This window comes from Monopterus albus, unplaced genomic scaffold (assembly GCF_001952655.1).
Source record: "Monopterus albus unplaced genomic scaffold, M_albus_1.0 scaffold283.1, whole genome shotgun sequence".
NCBI lineage: Eukaryota > Metazoa > Chordata > Actinopteri > Synbranchiformes > Synbranchidae > Monopterus > Monopterus albus.
Window position 1 is genome coordinate 227246 of NW_018128163.1, and position 20055 is coordinate 247300.

Here is a 20055-nt window from a genome sequence, read left to right on the forward strand (position 1 = left end):
AATCTCTGAGTTACTATGCTCATGTGGACCGGAAGTCACTAGTGGGGACTGGAATCTGGTCACCACAGCATAGTTTGTCGAATTTTAAGGTTCGAAGCTCGGTGCCTGCAGTCCACATGTCGTAGTGTCCCTGGGCACAGACACTGCACCCCCCCAAGTTGCCCATGATGGCGGTGCGTATGCATGCAGTAGCCCGTGGGCCCTCAGCTCCAAACAAAAAAATTCGTTGTTCGTGTCACAATGCTACAACAATAAAAAAATAATAAAGCTTCTTACCTTCCTTGGCAGGGGGCACTGTGGGCAGGGGGGTGGTGGTCGGGGGCCTGGTGGGCGCCGGGGTCGGGATGGGGACTGTGTAGAGAGAGTGAACAGGTCACACACAAACACATGGAGCCATGAAAAGCTGCAGTTATGACCACAAGACAATCGCCACATGACCCTGAAAATCAAATCAATTTAAAAAAAACAAACACCTGATACAGTCAGATACAGTAGATAACGTACAGACTGTGTAAAATAACGACATTCAGCTCTGTTGCTCCTGTATAATTTAGAAATGTGATCACGGCATCGGCTGCAGTTTAAATCAATCTCCAACTGTTTCTGCTTTCAGCTTCTTCCCTTTATTCTGTGAGGGGAGGCACTGACACTCACGGTTTATTCACTCAGCGCCGTTTAGGCAGTAAATCAGCTACCTGAGGCTGTGAATTACTTGTGATGGCAGGTGGGGAGCGTTCAGTAGTGGCTGCCTGCAGCGATGGAGATAGTCATTTGGAGAAAAGGCTCTGGCTTTCATTTGCATCAAAACAAAGCAATAAATCACCGTGCATGCTCTCTGCAGAGCGAACGCACGGAGGGGAGCAGCTTCAAGCAAACAAATACCTGCTCTGGGAAAAGAGGCCTTCTTTCTTTGTTGTTCCTTTCTTTTATTTTTGTGCTTATTTCTTATGTCTTTGTTCAGCGTTCGGTTCAGTGTCCTCTCCTGTCCTTTGTTGTCTTTCTTTTCCTCCCTTTGGTTCTAACGTCTTCACTTCATTTCAGTTCACCACAGAAATAAACTTGCAAAGACTGAGTTTGTTCCAGAAGCAATTCATTTCAGGAAACAATTTTTCATCAAACCTGGATTATAATTGCTTGGCAGTGCAGACACTGCAAATCAGCTAACATCGAAATAAACTACAACCTTAATGCTGTGGGCCTGATGTTCATGTGGTTGAAGCTGGAAGCAAGTTTCTCTGCACACTGATGTGCACTGAAACAAAGAGCTGCCTACCAGTGAAACATTTTAAACTTCTTCTTTAAGAAAAGGGGGATCAGTATTGTACATGTTTGTCCCTGAAAGCTGACTTCAGTTCTGGCTCTGTCAGCTACTGCAGCCAAAAAGGAGGCTCATGTTGAAAACATGACACGTATCAGTGTTAACGTCATTACTTGCGCCAGCCTCTTCGAGGTACTTATGGTAAACAGGTGGCACAGAAATGGGTAACCAGGCCGCTGGAGTGAATGTTCCTCATCTGTGGCAGTGATGGATTTTTATACGATCTCTGTGCTTTGGTCCATTAGGTATTACATTTGTCTGCACAGCAGTTCTCATCTGTTGTTTAGCCTCACTGACACGAACAGGTTGGATAAAATAACAGATACCTCTGTGTGCAGCACTGCTCACTGCAGCAGCACCGACCGGGTCATCTAAGACGGTCACAGAGTCAACGTACCACCTCTCTGAATGGATTTCAACAACGTGATCGACTGCAGGGCTGCCACATCAGACTGCTGTACATGTATGAACACACCGAGGTGACATATAAACCTACTATCACACACTAGACGTACAGTAGCGCTCACTGAAGACACCCCTGTCTCCTCCCATGTCTCCAGACCAGGGAGGAAAGGGACTCGGCTCTCATCACTCCCACCAGGACAAAAGACATTCTGTGTTGAAAATGGCGTGATCAGCTTTCAGTGGGCTTCGTTTCCACACAGAGACATCTGACAGCAGCCTCTCCTCATTGTGCATGTGTTCCTGCTATATTGCTATTATGGCACATGTACGGGCATCATGCACAACGTTCACTTCTCCCATTGTGTTCTGGTTAAGTCCTGTTGTTACAGATTATACTGCATGTGGGCTCTACAATAAATGACTGACAGCTTCCTCTGTGACTGTGGCTCTAACAGGAACCCTGTGCTCGCTGTCACTGGGCATTTGTCTGTGTTTGGAACCAGAAAAGAAAAGGCTGTGAAAAATCCATCTGACTAAAACATATTTCTGAATAGATGCAAAGGAGCTTCACGTTATGCCGGCATCTGCTGAATCAATTCTCAAGTGAATGTTTCTGAGTGTAAAAGTCATGGTGAGAACTGGTCTGGCAAAATCCAACAATTTTAGCAACTCAAAAACAGAAAGCAGCTGGCCTTCCTAAAGGAAGTGTTTGTCAGTGTGCGTGCACTTACGTGTCTTCTCATTAGCAATGACTGCAGGTCCCTCAGTCCCATCCTGCAGCTGAGTGTACACACTGATCTTGTACTGCGTGTTGGGCTTCAGGTTGTTGAAGCAGTGCCGACTGGCTCCTCCGCCCAGCTTCGCCTCCTGCCTCTGACCATCTGCAGTACAGATACATAGATCACCCAGTCATCTCTCTGCAGAGGCTGCTAGTTTCACACTGATCCAGTGTTTGCCACATGGAGGAAAAGTTCTATTTTGACAAATCAGAGTAAGCGGGTCACCAAAACTTTCCCCATAGCTCCTGATGGCATTTTTTAAACCAGGCCTCTCAGATAAAGCCTCATTATGACTGTAGTCATTTTGTCCAGCTGTCGTGCTTCAGGCTGAACGTATACTGGTTTCGTACAGGGATTCTGCAGCAGATGGAGACTGCACTTTAACAGATTTGATTTCTTTTTTTAGATTTAGAACTATATGTATCTTGCTTCACAACATAAAAACTGCAAATATAAAACTGTATATTTAATGAGGACCTTCTTTCCTCAGCTCCTTAACAGCAGCAGAGCCGCAGCGGGGCTCAGTTCTGATCAGTATGGTGTCTGTGTGGCCAAACTCCACAGGCACACGATGGGAAACAGCCACTGGGACAGATGAGTCGCATTTCAGAATTTTAAAATAAAAGGCTGAAGGTCTCAAGATTTGCTAAATGTGTCATTTGCTGTGTGAGTCACAAAGTGGAGCCTCTAACAAAGGTTGCTGATGATGGAGGTTGTTAATTTCCTCTGTTTATTCTAAGAGCAACAATGAATGTTAAATATAGAAGCACTTACTGACTCACTGCATCCCTTTATTTCTTATTTATCATTCCAGTGTTTCACACAGAGATGTTTTAAACCACAGGGCTGTTTTTGTCAGCAGCTCACTTTGTGTTTCGGCATAAATAAAGCTGAATAAAATTAAACTTTTAACAGTTGGGAATAATTGATGGACCAAATCCAATTACAGAAATAATCAACATGTGATTGTTGCTTTTGTTCACTCCATGCTGGTAGTCAGGGTCCGCTGGCAACATGTCAAATATATTTCTAAAAAAACAGCCTGCATTCACTTCATCATTGAGAGCAGGTGGAACATTTTAATGAGTTAGACCTGCAGCACGGTGCCAAGTCAATTATTATAGCTGAAGTTTAGAATAAAACTGCCAATATAAAGTGACACCAAATAGACTTGTTTTAGCGCTGTCCAGGTGAAGGAGGTGTGGGGCTGCTCGATAGCACGCAGACAACACAATGCATTTACTGAGAGAAGCAGGATGTACGGACACTGTCCTGTATTCAGCTCCTCAGCAGGCCTTCAACAAAATACACGAACAGAGCAGCTAAAAAAAGTCAAATAACCCAAAAATTGTTCAAGCATTTGTTAAAAAAAATCTTGTGATGGAAAATCTGAGTGAGAACCATGTAATGTTTGCACCGTGGAAGTTGGAAGCTCATGCTGTGGGGCTGTGACCAATCAGATGATCCTGTAAATGTGGCAAGACAGGCTTCTCTACAGCTGTCAGTCAGATACCTGGATTTCATTACAGATGCAGAAACTGAGTGATAAAGTAAAGGTGAGAAGCTGTGAGTAATAAGCCCATAAAGACTTCGGAGTATTTACACACATTACCTACAGATGAAAAGGTTCTGACTCAATATGTTTTACATGTCGGAGCTCACCGGGGGTATTTTGAAACACAAAGTTCACAGTTACGTATCAAAGCCACAGTGAGGGGGGAGGAAATATATAATAAAAAATGATGAGTATAACCAGGAAACGTATGATCAGAGAAAGACCTATGGCTTTTGAGAACCTGGACAATCATTTGACACAAACGTCCAGGATTTGGTCATTTTCCATATGTGGCGTTAAAGAAAGAACTGAGTCAGTATTGCAGAAGATTTCAGGAGACCTTCCTCTGCTCCTCTCTCCATTTTATTTTTAAATGCCACCACCTTAGTGACGGGTAGTGTGTCCTCTCTCTCTCTCCCTGTACCTTTCTGCAGGTGGCCCCGTCTCTGGAGCTCTACGTCTCTGACGAGCAGTCACCGGCCACATCAACCTGCCCAGTGTTTGATTGTTTGTTGTGTCTTGATGCTTTTCTTCTTTTGTCTCTCCTCTATCCACTCACCCCAACCGATCGAGGCAGAAGACTGCCCACCAAGGGCCGGGGTCTGTCGGAGGTTTCTTCTGTTAAAGTGTCCTGAGATGATTGTTGCTGTGAATCAACGCTATACAAATAAAATTTAATTTACTATCCTGCTTTTTTCTGGTAATACAGAGACACTGATTTAACTGCATTAGTTAAACATCTGTGTCTGATTATTTTTAATTGTTGTGGTTCTCTGATGTCTGAAGCCTGATGTTGGTGTGCAGCGCAGGGAGTGGGTTATTCAGATATCAGTAGGAGGTAGTTTTCCTGGACAGGATGAGGTGAAGGGTTGATTTCTGGGAACTGTCATCTAACTCAACAACACTCTCCTGTCTAATGAGTGGACCTGTGAAAAGAATTCTCTGGTGAGTTCTGCTCCTCCCTACTGTGCCTTGCTCCCTGGATCTCTACTTCCCACTGTCTACACCAACAACAGGACAACTTCACATCGCTCTCCTCTCTCCTGCAACAGACACATTTCTCTGGTAATTACTTCCCAGCTGTGCTACCATAAATCCTCATTTAGCTCTATTGTGTGTTCAAGAACCAATAGCTCAGAGTTTCCTGAAGAAATACGGGGGAAACCACAATAATATGTGCCTTTTATGTGATGTTAATGAAGGGAGTATTGTTGCCGGAGGCCTAAAGGTGATGAATAACAGCCATTACTTTCCTGTTTGGTGGATGACGGCTGTATTAAAAGTCAACCTCAATCCCTGCGGTTGTGACTGAGTCGTGGACGTGGGCAATCAAACTGGGGCCACACCATCTGCTGTTTGATGTTATTTTGGGGTGTTGGAGTGCAATATCACTTTCAGACAAATGGGGAAATACGCAGTTATTTCTGTTGGCGCTCAGACCAGCGGCTGCTGAGAACCAGAGCGGGAAAAAAACCACTCTAGTAATTGCAAAGCTGTTTAGTGAAGGTGACCTTGGTGCAGAGTCTTTTCTGACAGCCGAAGTACGAGATGAACACATCAAACAAGAACGAATCTCATAAGAGGTGTAACAAAGACACTGAGTGGAATTTGCAGACATTAAGCTCAGACTGAGGGGTTTCAAGCTGTTACAGTTTCTTAAGGGCAGAGATAAAATCTGTTGCGCTGCAGCTCTGCTCAGTGTCCAGAATTTCAGTAAACACAGTTCGACTGTGAGCTTTACATTAAGCTCCAGATGGCACAGTTTAGAGGGACACTTTGAGGTTAAGATCCAGGAAAGTCAGTCAAACCACAGAAGCAGCGTTAAAATCATTAACAGTGCATCAGAAATCTCCAGACAAACTTTAACAACTATGTAAAGAGGCCAGTGATAAGTTTCACAAATTATTTCTAGGCTCACAGTTTGTGATTAAACCTGGATGTTTATATCACTGCAGGAGCTTTTTCTGTAGCTAGAAGCCCGATCACATGAGAGGTGGACGGCAGTGAATGACCTGATATTTAACAAAAGGACAAATCAGTCGTCAGCTTCTCCCTCGTCCAGCACGCACACAGATTAGGACAGACAACAGTGAGTGAGATACAAGCTGTGGCTTCACCACAGAGGTCAGAGGTCACTGCAGAAAACATTTCCTAAGCAACACTAAGAAACTTTAGATTTTGTTTGCTGTACGTGTGCAGTGACTTGTACAGACAGCAGCCTCCATTTCACTTCATCTCCACACTCCCACACACAGACTGAACTTCAAATAGAAGCACTTGCTTTCTTTTAATTGTTTCAGAGAAACTGTGTTCTCACAATCAGAGAACAGGCTGCAGGTGCGACCCAGGCATCATCTGTAAATGCTCCCCCTTTACCTTTCAAAATAGACACAACAAGGTATAATTACTGTCATTTCTCTAACGAGAACATCTCATCCCAATGCACTCGGCAGCCCCGACACTGACCTCTTGTCTTTTATTTCCTCACACAACAAATGTAAATGTCACCGGGGCTGCGATCTGCGAGCGCTCGTTGTCTGCAGAGCGGCTCGGTGTCTGAGTGCACAGCTAAACCTTTAAGACTGTCAGCTTGTCTGTGACAGCGCACAACAGTATCGTCGTCATCTCAGGCTGTTTAGGGACACTGTCTCTGTGCCACAAGATGAAAGCATGTGAGCATGAATGAGAAATTTACAGCTGCACTTAAAATATGTCACATTCCACTTACTGGTTGATGCAGCAGTAGGTTTTTAACCTTTATTTATTCAGGGTGGGTCCACTGAGAGGCCACCTCTCTTTTTCAGGGACGCCCCGTTCACATTCACACCTGGAAGCACAACCACAGACTGACCAGAGAATGTGGCTTGAGAGGTGGGAAACTTCACATGTATGTTATTTCCATTTGTTTCTATTTTCCCCTATAGTGTTAACGTCTACACAATCCCTATTCAGTCGCAGAAGGAGCAATGTGTTATGCAGCTAGCCCATAAAAACAACAGTAAACAACAACACAATGACAGTAAATTTGCTGGAGGAAAGCCCCAGTATCCAGTGAACCTACTGTAAACAGCTTAGCACAGAGACAAGAAGCATCAAACTATATTTTCCACCATCTCTAAACTTGTCTGTTTTGTTTGAGATGCATGCGATCATGGAGTTAAGGCACTGCCACAACGTCAATGAAAAAGGAATCCCAAACTGTTTCTATTTGCATGAAGAAAATACACCAAATGCAAGATGTGAATGTGCTTGTGAGTTACTAGGAGATGTATTTCTGACTGATCACAGGTTCACTACCTGGCTTTTCCTTCTGCCTGTGACTAAAGGAAGATCCAGATAAATGTGCACCAAATGTCCCGGGACATATGCACAGTAGAACAGCTGCTGTTTGTGTACTCACTGAGCAGCGACTCGATGACCACTCTGTAGGCGCTGGCGTGTCGGTGAGGCTGCCACTGGGTGCACACACCAGTCATCCTCACCTGGTATGTACTCAGGTTGGTCACGCCCAGGTACACTGCAGAGAGAAGGCACAGACACAGTTTGATCAGTTCATTTATCTTTTCAACACAGGGTTGAGGCGTCTGCACTTGCTGACATGTCTACAGAAGGAAAATATTTTAAGAATTCACTTTAGTTCTTTAACTGTGAACTTCTAACCTGTGATTTGGTTGCATTTTTACAGCTCAGTGCTCCACACGGGGGGCAGAAGAGCAGGGTGTAATGGGAGTGTCTTTGATGTGATCACCACCTCAACCTCACCTCAGTCTGTGGTTTTGTGCTACCGACTCACCCCATATCATTTCACCTTCTTTGTATAGAGTGTGATAGTGGTGGTGGGATGTAGAAACGCAGCTGGGCTTCTTCAGAACAAAACGTACAGTAAGGAGTTGTAAACATTCTGGTCCACACGCCGCTGTTATAACCGTATGAAACTACACTGAACTCACGTCTGAGAAACCACATGCCCTCATGCTTCCAGATGACAGAGTTAAAATCATGTGGCCTGTTGGCTTCAAGGTCACCGGTGCACATTTCCATGGGCTTATTTAAAGACATGCCTTTGCTCCATAAGTGCAGCTTATGCAAACACTCCCACGCACACGAATGTCCAAACAAACCCACACCAACACTGTTTATGCAAATGTATGTATGCACTTTCATCGTCTGATTGTTGAAAGCATCATTTGTTCTAGCTTCAAAGACATTAACGTCCATTCTGTCCATTCTACGAGTAATGGACCTTGTACATCACAGTATACTTTTGAGTATACAGTTGAGCTAAATATTTAATCAGCATTATTTTGGATTCATAATATATCTCTGCCTAATGTTTACCTAAAAACCTCAGCGTGTCTTCATTTGATCATGCGAAGGGATAATTAACTCAGCATCTGAAGAGCACAGAGCAGATACCAGGAGACAAATGGTCACAGCAGTTGAGACTGAACATGCCGTTATTCATAATGTGACTATATCCTGCTGGTGCATTAACAATTCCCACAGAGGAAAACTGAGAATTGATACAGTGGCCAAACAGGTTGAGAGCAGATTTCTGTTTATTGGTAAACATCTTTGTGTTAGGCCGAGTTCCCAGAGTGCACACCCTGTCATCATGACAGTCCAGATGTTACTCTCACCCTCACCCATGAACAAGAACCCAGGACAGTTGAGCGTCCCCACTTGGGCACTGACTCACTCCTTTCCCCAACAGAGTAGCCTGGTGGCATCTGATACAGACGCCTCCTGGACACCTTCCTGTGGAGGTGTTCCAGGCCTGTCCGACCGGGAGGTGACCCCTGCCCAAACCAAGAACACACTAGAGCGATTACTTATCCCTCGCTGCAGGATCTCCCAGGAGGAGCTGGAGGACAAGGCTCGTCCTGCTGCCGCTACGACCACGATCCAGATAAGTGCTCCAAAAAGTCTAATGGATGGATGGATGAAACTGTCACTGAACATGGCACTTCTCCACAGACTGGATGTAAAAATGCTGTGCAGGGAATTCTTGCTAGCTTGTGATTTAATCATCAAATACTGTCATTTCTTGCACTGCAGTCTGAAGAAATGTATAATTTAATAACAGGTGGAAAGATATGATACTGTAAAATGTGGCGCTGAGTTACCAAGAGACTTGCAGGGTTTAGAAGCTGGCTGTCGGCCCTGTGCACCCAGATTGTTCTAGTGGACAAATCTCTGAGCAAAGGTACTTAAATAGTGAAATCCTTTACATCCACAACTATTTTTTTTGCACCTGCACCTGTTCTGCTCTTGCTCTACTCTGTTTTTAATTTTTTCCACCTGCACTTGTTCTGCTCTTGCTCTACTCTGTTTTTGTTATAATCTTAAGATCATGACTAATCTTTTCTCAACATTGTTCTTTTGTGTTTCCCAGCATTCGTTCTGTTGCTTGATTGTGTACTGCTAGTACTGAAATCCATGAAGAGACTCAGACTCGTGCAATGAGGCTTTCATGAACTCAGGTGAATGGCAGCCAAAAGCTTATAGCTCAGGTCTCGATACATTCTGGATCTGGATCTTTTCAGTTACAGCACACATGAATACTATTGTTCAGCCATATCCGGATGTTTAAACTTTACCAAAACTGAAGTGAAAGGACATTAGGAAACCCTGAGGTGTCAGGCTCCTTGTTACTGGTACCTCTGACACCTGTGCTGCTGTTCAGTCCACTCATCCCTGCTGGGCCACTGGCTTCATCAACATACTGCAATATGACAGACACTCCAGTCACCTCCTGGGACGCCACTCGTTCTAATCTCTTTTTAACTCCACCTATCTCTCCATCTTTCCTTTGCCTTTCCCCATCTTCTTCAGGGTTTGTCCTCTTCTTCCTTCGTCTTTTTCTTTGCCCAAAGCTCCTCCAAAACTCGCCCTTCAAATCTAGTGCTTACTTGTTATGCAGGTGAAGGAAACTGTGACTCCAGTGCAAATTGACATGCACCATTTACAGCTACATGTTCAGGCATTTAGCTGACACTTGTCTCCAGAACAGAGAAATGCGAATGGATGACAGGGCAGAGGACACTTTTCAAACCACAGGGCGGAGAAGGGCACACGTTGGCTGCGCCAGCTGATATGGTGACCGAAGCAGAGACCTGTCCGTTTCAAAAGGGAAGTTGTTAATTATCATGCAGGAGTGAAATCCAGGCTCCTACTTGAGGAGCAGTGATTGATCGAACTGGGTCAGACACTCAAAGAGCCTCAGGAAGTGTCCGCAGTGCCAGCGAGATTACTGAAATCTATTGCATCTCCAGTTCATTCCAGGACCGGGCTGTAATTAGATGAAGCTGCCATTAAGTGTCAGATGGGTATCAGGATATTGATGACTGCAGGTGTGTGGCTTCTCTGATTAGAGCAGAGATCTTTTTATTCATTTGTGTTCAAAGAGGGGGAACACAAAGAGAGGACAGATAACACGGAATATCAATGGTTTAGAAAATGTCAACCAAACAATTAAGTTCAGAAAATACTGGTCTGATTAGAGTTCACTATGAAGTGGAAACAGAATCTTCTGGTTTTCAAACAGTGGACAGTTCAAAATAAAGAGAGATCCAGTCACAGAACAACCACTGAGGAAGAGAAGCTGGCACGTGTACAGAAACTGGCAATAAAACATTTTGTAAATATGCTAATGAAAACAGCGTCCAACCCATACAACCTTCACGGTGAGCCGCTCTCTATTCTCAACAGAATAAGAGAACTGAAGCAGAATTGACGAGAAAGATAACGAGGCAGCAGCTGAAAACTCCTCCATCCAAATCTCTTAATCAGTGGTTCTGGCTACAGCGAAGACAACCATGATAAAAATTTTAAGACCGCATCCTGTAATTAGCTGGGACTGCTGCTTAAAGCATCAGATGGGTATGAAGAAATGAACGTCTGAAGTGTTTGATTGGCTGCTCTAATTGGCGAAAAAAATAAATTAACTTTAAAAGACGGTTTGGAGTTGCAAGACAAATTTATCTCCAAGCCCATCTCGCACTTCCAGCGATAAATAATCTGTATGAGACAAAGGCTAAGACCAAGAATGAAGAGGTGATTGGAGCTATGATAAGTGGTGTCATACGAGGTCCGCATTAATGTTTGTTATCTGTAATTAAGCTAATTACATTTAGGTGTAACCAGCAGAAAAAAACAAGTATTCTAACGCTGAGACAGAGAAGCAGTAGCCATACTGTAGTAAACTGAGTAGTTTCATAGTATTAAATCCAACTTGGCCTGTATAACTTGTACTGTATATACACTGTCTATGAATAACACAGGTGTGTCACTACTTCACATATACAAGAAGTACACATGCAAGTATTTGCATAAAACTGTGTGAAGGATTAACGGTCTTCCAGGAGACAAAACCCACCACAACATAGTGGCGACATCACATTAAAGTCACAGAGGTGGACCTACGTGTCTTGGCCCTCCCTGTCAGGGCTTCACTGGACCCGGTGGTGTAGGAGGCGATGACCTTGACACTGTAATCCGTCCCACTCAGCAGGTTGACGATCAGCATGGTGTTCACTTCCTCCCCGACGAAGGTCTCCAGAGCCGGCCCCGGGGCTGCAGACGACCGAGATAAGACACGTCAAGGAGGAGCGAAGGGTCAGAGAGAGGAAGAAGCACAGAGGAGCGGGGTGACAGACAGACAATAGCTTCAGTTCCAGTGAAGAGGAGAGGACGGGCCAAAGGGACACACACGGTAAAAAATAACAAGTAGAGGAAATCCACAACAACATGAACTAATGTTTGTGGGTCAGATCCAGAGTAAGACGCTTCATAAAAATGTATGTTCATTGAATCTGTGAAAACCAAACATCACAAATGTCCCAGCCTCATTTGTGTTTTTCTAAAAGTACTCATGCTGTCTGTGCTCTTTATTATGACATTCGAGTGTCGGTATGTTTATTTACATTTCCATGCAGATTGGTGGGATTACATCTATTTGTATTTACAGTATGTAATTCTTTCACAGAAGGCTCACTGCTAAAGGGATAAACACAACGAGCAAAGGGGATTTGTGAGAAACTGTTCTCTCTCAGCTTGTTCCTCGGACAAATAAGAGCAAAATATCACTAAAGCAAAGCTCATCATCTCCAGAGGTCGAGGTCTAATCTTGTCATCTCCGACCTTCACCCCAGCATCAGGACAAACAAGAAACGAAAATCCAATTAGCAATTTCCCCTGTAATTTGCTAAATATCCTCAAGGAAACGCTCTCCATGAGTTTACATTACTGGCCTGATAATTATGTTTCAGGTAAAAAGACAAATGTACTACAGTAAAATGACGCTATATTGCAAAGACCTCAGTAAAATGTAGTTTAACTTGACGTGCACAGTTTGTGTAAGTTACCAGACAAAGGCTGGTAGATGACTCTGTAGCCCATGGTGGGTGAAGGTGGAACGTCCCAGCTGATCCTGAAGCGGTTGTACCACTCCTCCGATACACGCAGGTTCCTAGGCGCTGAAAGAGGAACTGAGGAAAGGGGACAGGGATCGGGGGGGGAGACCATGACAACATAATTAACAATCATGGCTTTAAGTTTGCTTTAATGAATTTATTTGGCTCCTCTGATTCTTGAGTACCCAGTGGTGTGTTTATCAGCTGCTGCGGTGATTAAAAAACGAGGATGACAAGCAACTATAGCCTTCATCTGCTCAAAGCAGTGACAGGAAGAAGACAGATGAATAGAAAGAGGGAGGCAGCATAAAGAAAGACACGGGGAAGCTGACAGGAAATCATTCATAAAAAAATAAAAGTGAACAACTTAGAGAGGACCGATGGATGCAAACACTACAGTGAAATACAAGTGAATGTAAATAAGATGAAATCCATTAGTAAAACACTTCCCAACAATATAACTTTCATCATGTCAGATTGTTTAAACAGCGCTGTCATCGCACAGCAGAGAGAGAAACGTACGGGGAGGAAGTGGAGGGACACAGAGGGAGATAATGAAGAGGAGTCGGAGCAGGATGAAAGTCTGATAACACTTTGTAAAATTTCACCAGTCAGCATAGTGAAAATGTAAAAGCTCTCTACAGAGTGAGCTGCAGAATTAGTCTGCCAGGAAGATAGGATTAATCAGGAGGACGACAACTGGGACAAGTCAGTGCAGGATGGTATTAAATGTACATTTTAAAAAGTGCTTTCTGTCACAACATCTGTGCATCCACTCTGCAGGCCGGTGCTTCCTTGACCAGAAACCTGAGACTCTTTCACATCTAAATCCCCAAGTGCATCTGCTCGCTCTCACGTTGCACATTTAAAATGCTAACAACTGTCCCTGAGTATCCATCCTCTCCATTTCTGAGCTGAAACTTCTAGATTCTACTGGCTCTTCTGCCTCATCTCCCCTCTTCACCCTCAGCGCCCGTTCACCATTAAAAAGCCAATCACCCTCTCTGGCTTCAGCTGTACTCACCCTCATATGTTTAAATCGCCACCTTACACTCGCCTCTTCCGTTGCATCATCGCGCTTCGCTGTGCCCTCGCTGACAAAATTACCTCTGAGCTCTTTCTGCCATCCCTCCTCTGTATTCACCCTTCAGGCTCAGCAGTAATGAGAAACTGAAGAAAGAATGAATCCTTCTCACCAGCGGAGCATTTTCAGACACCGACCAACACTTTTAGGAACTTGGGTTCTAATTCTGCATGTAGAGTTTTGGTTCCTGGACATAGTTTGTGTCTGCTCTCTGTTAAGGGTCAGACAAGCAAACACAGGGACACTAGTCCCCAAGCTGGTTCCTGATTTTTATTTCCCAGTGCAGCATGAACTCTGGATCACAAGCTCATGTGCTTATTATAATTATTTTTTCACACTCTGTGTCCATACTGAGGAAGTCCAGCATCTTCTGATTCTCTGTCCTACTTCATCCCTCACATGTCCAGTCTGCACTACCCTCTGGTTCACACTAAACCCTGTCATCCTCTGTATTCTCTCCCACACCTCTCAGCGATCAGCCCGTCTCTCAGTGGATGACACTCCCACATTATTCTGTCTCTTCTGTCACATTATCTGTCTTCAATCTGAGGCTATAAACCCAATCATCCTCTCTGAATTCCCTCAGTGTTCGCTCCATCTCTCATAGGTTCAAGTCCCCAGATTACCAGCTCCCTCTGTCACACCATCCATCTTCACTCTGAGAAACCCAATCATCCCCCCTCTCTGCATTCCCTGTCGCTCCTCCCTGGGTGATCATCTCATCCCTCACTTGCTAACAGGAGCCATTCATCATCAGTCGGAGGCCCCGTCGTTTAAAAAGCGGACAACGTTGTTAGCCTCTGCTAATGTGTGTAATGCGCCGCACCAGGAGACGTGATGGGACGGAGGGGGAAGATGAATGACTTGAATTGAGTGTTTCCTCCACCCTGAAAGCCGAGTGTTTGTTCTGTAACATGCTCGGCAGCAGAGAACATTAGCTGCTGCCACCCTCACTGCAGCATTCAGTCACACCGAACAAAGAGAAAACAACGCTTCTCACATTGTTCTGTCTTCAGCTCCACAGTAAAGACAATGACTCTTGTACATGGAGTTACGGAGACAGGTTAATTGTTCTGTCTTCAGCTCCACAATAAAGACAATGACTGTTGTACATGGAGTTACGGAGACAGGTTAGGCTCTTCTTCCTCCCCTGAAATTGTCTTAATGAGCTGCACAGACACACATAATTTAGGTGTATTTGTTTTAATGCTCAGGTGAATGAATATCATTAACAATACAGCTGAACAGGAAAACATTTATCATAATGTCTTATTCAAAGCTGTCATGATGTTCACAACATGGGCTTAAATAACCAAGTTCCCATCTTGTGTGTCCAGGGATTTAACAGAAATGAATCCTTTCATTTATTTTGGCAACATGAAGGATGACGCCCCCTCAGTCCGTCTCCCCTCCCCTCTGGCAGCAGACAGCCTAAAGAAGATGAATAGCGAACACGTTTCTGTCCCTCTTAAACTGCAGTGTTTGTTTCCCAGAGTAATGGGAATGTTGTCTGAGAGGGTGACAGCCACAGTGGGAGGAAATCCTTCTGTCGTCTTAATTTCACCTAGAATGAAGGCTGCTTCCTCTGAGGAGCACGGTGTAGGTTTGTACACCTGCACAAACGCATGCTGCACATTTTCATATGAGGAGCCAATCGACACGTAATGCGACACAGACTCCCAGAACTCTGCAACAATGCCAGTCCATCTCGTTTCAAAGAGGACATGAATTTACACATCATTGTCTTAAATTTATTTCACTGACTCTTTTTACTCCCTCAAGTTTTCAAGTCGATTGATCTCAGCTTTAAGTCCATTTCTAACTCATTCATCTTCAGTCTTCAAACCACTAACACCCATTAAATCTCTTTTCTATGAACAACTCTCCCTATTCGCACCACTGTTACTTCCATCTTTCTTTTCAGTCATTTGGTCCTGACAGGAAGTGCTCAGCACAAATCCCATAATAATTTGCTCTGTGTCAACCATAGCACAACTTGAGTGGACATCAGAGCGACAACACGTCAGAGGCTGCTGGAGGATCACGAGTTCAGGCAGTGAGACTCAATAGTTTGTCCATTTAGGAAGTCGGTGTTTAAACGTGATCATAATGAGAAAAAAACCACTGTGACTTACGTGTCCGTCCGTTCCGTGCCACTGTCGGCCCATCTCCGTCAAGGTAAACAGGTGTGAGAGAAACTCTGTACTCCGTGTCCGACAACAGATGCTGCAGGACCAGGCTGTTCTGACCAGTGGGCACCGTCCTCTGGAAAATTTTAATTATTGGGAAGACAGAAGAACAGTTGTAAAGAAAAACAAGTCAGTTTAGTGTTTTCTTTAAAGGTATAATGTGCAAAACCCATTTCTGCCACATAACATTTATCTGTGTTAGGTCAAACACATGGACAGCGCTGTGCTGGATATTAGGAGGACTGCTGCAGTAACTCTCCACCTGCTGTTCTGTTTATGAAAAACAGCATGTCACAGGTACAGTAATGGTGAGAGGGAATCAACAACAATATCTTGTTTCCTGAAACCTGCTTTGAGTGTCACTTTCACTGTTTATGTGAGCTTTCCTGCTTTATAATTCGCATTACTTTAATTAATTTCACACCACACGGGTGCTGTGAGATCAGATGGTGTGAGGTGATGAGCCGCTGGGAGATGTTGTGATGGCAGGAGAAACACACAGCTGGAACAGGAATCCACTGGTTTGTCCAGCTGTTCTGATTTGATTTGCAAAAATCAGGAGGATCACAAAAAAAAACAAAAAAAAACAACAACCCTGGAAGTGTCATATGTCTGGCGTTCAGGTAACCTGGAGCCAGGGTTCCTCCTCACTTGTCTGTGAGCTTGGCCTTTTGTTCAGGGGAGCTGGCTTTGTCCTGCAGGCTCCTGTTCTCTCTTCATCTCTGCTGCTCACGCCTTCTTCTTCTTCTGCCCCTCTGTTGCTTTCTCCACCTTTGTTTTTCATTTCCTGTTTCTCTCCCTGTTGCTTATGAATTATAATGATTTATTGATTTAACCCAAGGGAGTTCTCTTTCTTTATTTTTATTTTTTGAAGCTTTTGACTCATCTTCATTTTCTCACCCTCATCTCACAAAGCCCACTCTGCCGTTGTTCTTCACACTGAGTTTGGATCGTTGGGCAAAATGAATGAAATATTCTAATACAAGCAATATCAACTGTATTTTCTGTTCTGTGGGTGGGGGGGCAATTCATCACAAAACTGTTAAGTGGTTTATATAAAAAGCACAAACCACTTGGCTATTAAATGTGTTTGGCTAATAAAACAAAACACTGACAAATCCAGTTACTGTGGTGCACAAAATCAGAGCCTTGCTCGCAACAGCCTAAGCAAAAATAAAGGGAGAGCTACGTCAGTAAAACCTTTACAGGACATTTTATATCATCATATTCCTGCAGCTCAGGTAAGTCAGATTCATTCATCAATCAAAGACATGGTCCAGCGTTTCAGTGTTCAGTGTAGCAAACCTGTAAACAGTTCAGTGGTATCACACCTATGACTAAACAGAGTGGGCAGGAGAAATCTTTTAATTTGTTGAATGCTGAATTCTGTGTGCATGTAGACAACCTGAGAGCCTTCACTTAGTCTTTGTGTGGAGCTGCCTCTCTCTGCCTGTCAGGCCTGCTTGCATTCTGAACATGTGCAGTCTTGCCCGGCTCCATCCACAACCCCTCCGCTTCCCAAAAAACACTCTCTCAGACGTGTCAGTCAGACAAACACTGCAGGCCTTGACAAATCAATTTCAGCCCAGGCTGATGAAAAAGGCAGCAAGTCTCTAAACTGTCACTGAGCCACACAGCTGGAAGAAGACGCCTCCAGCTACAGTTTTTAAACTCCAAATGCAAACACGGTTTCAAAAAGTATTTATATGATTCAGAAACCCCATCTAGCTCTGACAGAGGCTCTGTCCAGGCCCAGAATATTAAGGCTGATCCACCTGAGCTGCTACTGGAGCTGCAGGCTTGAAGGCAAACCGCGTGAGAAACACAGTCAAGGAAACAGGTGATGGGGTCAATTTAAGGTGACTATACCAATAAACAGTATGAACATACATCCGCTAAACTTCACAGTACTGGACCCAAAAAAACACTTCAAAGGATTTGGAAAAGAAAAACCTGATCTAGACACTTCTAAAACCCTGCAAAGACTCATTTAAACACATTTACAGAAGCCACCGAGCATAAAACGCACATCATAATCCAGGGGATCCAGGTGCAGGTGGCCCTCCACACAACTGGCTGATGAGACCCCCCTCTTAAGACCAAGATGCACCTTAATACAAAAACCTGTGAATCCCACGCCAAGAACTAGCTTCGGACAGAAAAAGCAGTTACCAGCTACCCCGAACGTACAACCACCTGTTATCACATGATTGATGTTATGCATCTTTAGATGCAAAAAGATTTTGGTTTTAGGTTCCAGGGTTGTTTGGAATAACGAACAAACCAAGAGCGATAGAGCAACAGATTCATCACCTTGATCCAGTTTCTGATGTGTGGATGCCATCATGGATGGCAAAGGAGTTGCAGAGTATAGAATCTAAAAAGTCAGGGACAGAAAGCAAACCACGACACCTAAAACTTTTTATTCCTCCCTTGACTATGTTTTTACCTCCTGGAGCATTTTACTGCAGAGCAATAATAGGAAAAACTCTGTTTACACACGGTGGAATTGCACTTGATGCCCTGCAGCTTTGGTTTATTGGCCACTGAATGAAGCAACACAGGGAAATAATGACGCTTCACTGAGTTCAGAACCACAGCTGCTGGCGGACAGATGGCTGCAGAATCAAGTCGCGCCCAAAGATATGGTGTAGATGCTGACATCTGTGAGAGACAATGACACAACTAACTGAATGGGTATAACCATTAACGTCCACATTTATAAGCTTGTAGAAAGCTGAGCGTTGAAAAAATCTGAACTCAGTGATAAAGGGTTTGTGTAATACTCCAGCAGTGGGCTCTAAAATGGCTTCAGTCTTGGTTTTTTTTACCTCTAGGGGGCAGAAACACTGCAGAAGAAGCTACAGAAGGGACAAATTAAAGGAAGATCCTGAATAAATGAGTGGCCTTTTCCAGGACAACAGTGGCCCCACCCAGTCAGAGCTGTGTGGGTCTGCAGCGAGTAAGCGAAACCAGCTAACTCAGAAATGCAGACACGGTTCCCAAACACTTTACTTTACCTGTTTACTTTACCTTCTATTAATGGAGCAGGGCCAGTGTCCTGCTCTGAGGCTGTGGTGGTTGTAAAAAGTTACACTCTGTGAGATAAAACATAGACGCTTTGAAATAACCAGCAGTGGTCCTCACAGTCCTCCACAGCTCAAAAACATGCAAACAAGGGTTTTTGGGGAATGAAAGAAGACTTGTAGAATTAATGCCAAAGTGCACCAAAACAAACAGCTTAAGATGGTGCACTGCAGCTGTTCTGGTGGCACGTGGGGGCCCAGCAACTTTAGCCTGGGTCGTCCTTTAGTCTGTCACCTGTCTGTAGCTGTTCTCAGGGTGTTGTCAATACGAGGCATCTAATTAGCATAATGCGATTGTTTCATGCACCGTTTATATAAAAAGACTGAGCAGAGAACTTTAAGATAAATTCAGGTGTTTACCACCAGCTTCTCTTTGAATACAGGCCCCACACCACTAAACCTACACCAAGTGACTAGCACTGACAGGCGACAGGTGCATCATCCGGAGACTCATTGTTTTCAATCCAGCCAGCACCAGTGTTGTTTTGCAGCGACAAAAATTTAAATGGAAACTCTTTTTTTCAGGTGAATGTGATTTGAGCATGTAACAAAACAATGAGATGCTCGGGATAAAAGCGGTGCAGAGAGAAGAAATCACAGACTAGTCTCAGCCCCCGGATCAGTGGGAAAAGAGAAAAGCAGTTAAAAATGCATAAAAGCTAAAGCAAAAACACTCCATGAGAGGATGTTTCTGGGGCCAGCACACCACTTACATGTAAATCTGAACTTAAATTACATGTCTGCCATCCCTCAAAGAAGCCAGACAAGAGAAGCTGATTTGCCTAAAGCCTGCCCATCAGAGTCTGGTATGGATTTGACTTGACACGGGGGGATGTTGCTTCCCATTAGCTATAGGCACAGCTCCCGATGATTAACACGCTTGTGTCTGACTAACGAAGTTTTAAAATATTGAAAGCCTTTTTTTTTTCCTGTCTGTTTTTCTGAATATGAATTTTTTCATCATGCTTAAAAAGCTCATTGCTGCCGTAAATCTGCAGTTAATTGAACTTGATTTGATTTTGTCGGTACAGAGCCACCTTGCCTTCGACAACTGTGTGCAAATTACTAGCAGTGTAAGCCCTGATTCCATCAAGATGAAGTGGGGAAAGTGCCATCCAGAAATCAATCGCTGGTAAATGAGTTAGTTTTCTCTTTTTTAATGGCTGGTGCCCATCACTTGGCAGCCTCAGGCCAGTGCAACTTGCTCTGGACAAAGCAGGAGAGG

At 44.1% G+C, this 20055-nt stretch overlaps 1 protein-coding gene across 1 annotated transcript in view; it reads right to left on the reverse strand.

Moving 5' to 3' along the window:
• LOC109973197 (collagen alpha-1(XIV) chain-like) overlaps positions 1–20055 on the reverse strand; it is a 121368-nt gene that overhangs the window by 37801 nt on the left and 63512 nt on the right. Inside the window, exons 20-25 of the mRNA XM_020622603.1 lie at positions 15691–15820; positions 12424–12546; positions 11483–11632; positions 7458–7574; positions 2455–2604; positions 277–351 (exon numbers count right to left, since the gene is read on the reverse strand). Coding sequence (XP_020478259.1) covers positions 277–351; positions 2455–2604; positions 7458–7574; positions 11483–11632; positions 12424–12546; positions 15691–15820 — 745 coding nt within the window. The remainder of the gene's footprint in view (positions 1–276; positions 352–2454; positions 2605–7457; positions 7575–11482; positions 11633–12423; positions 12547–15690; positions 15821–20055) is intronic.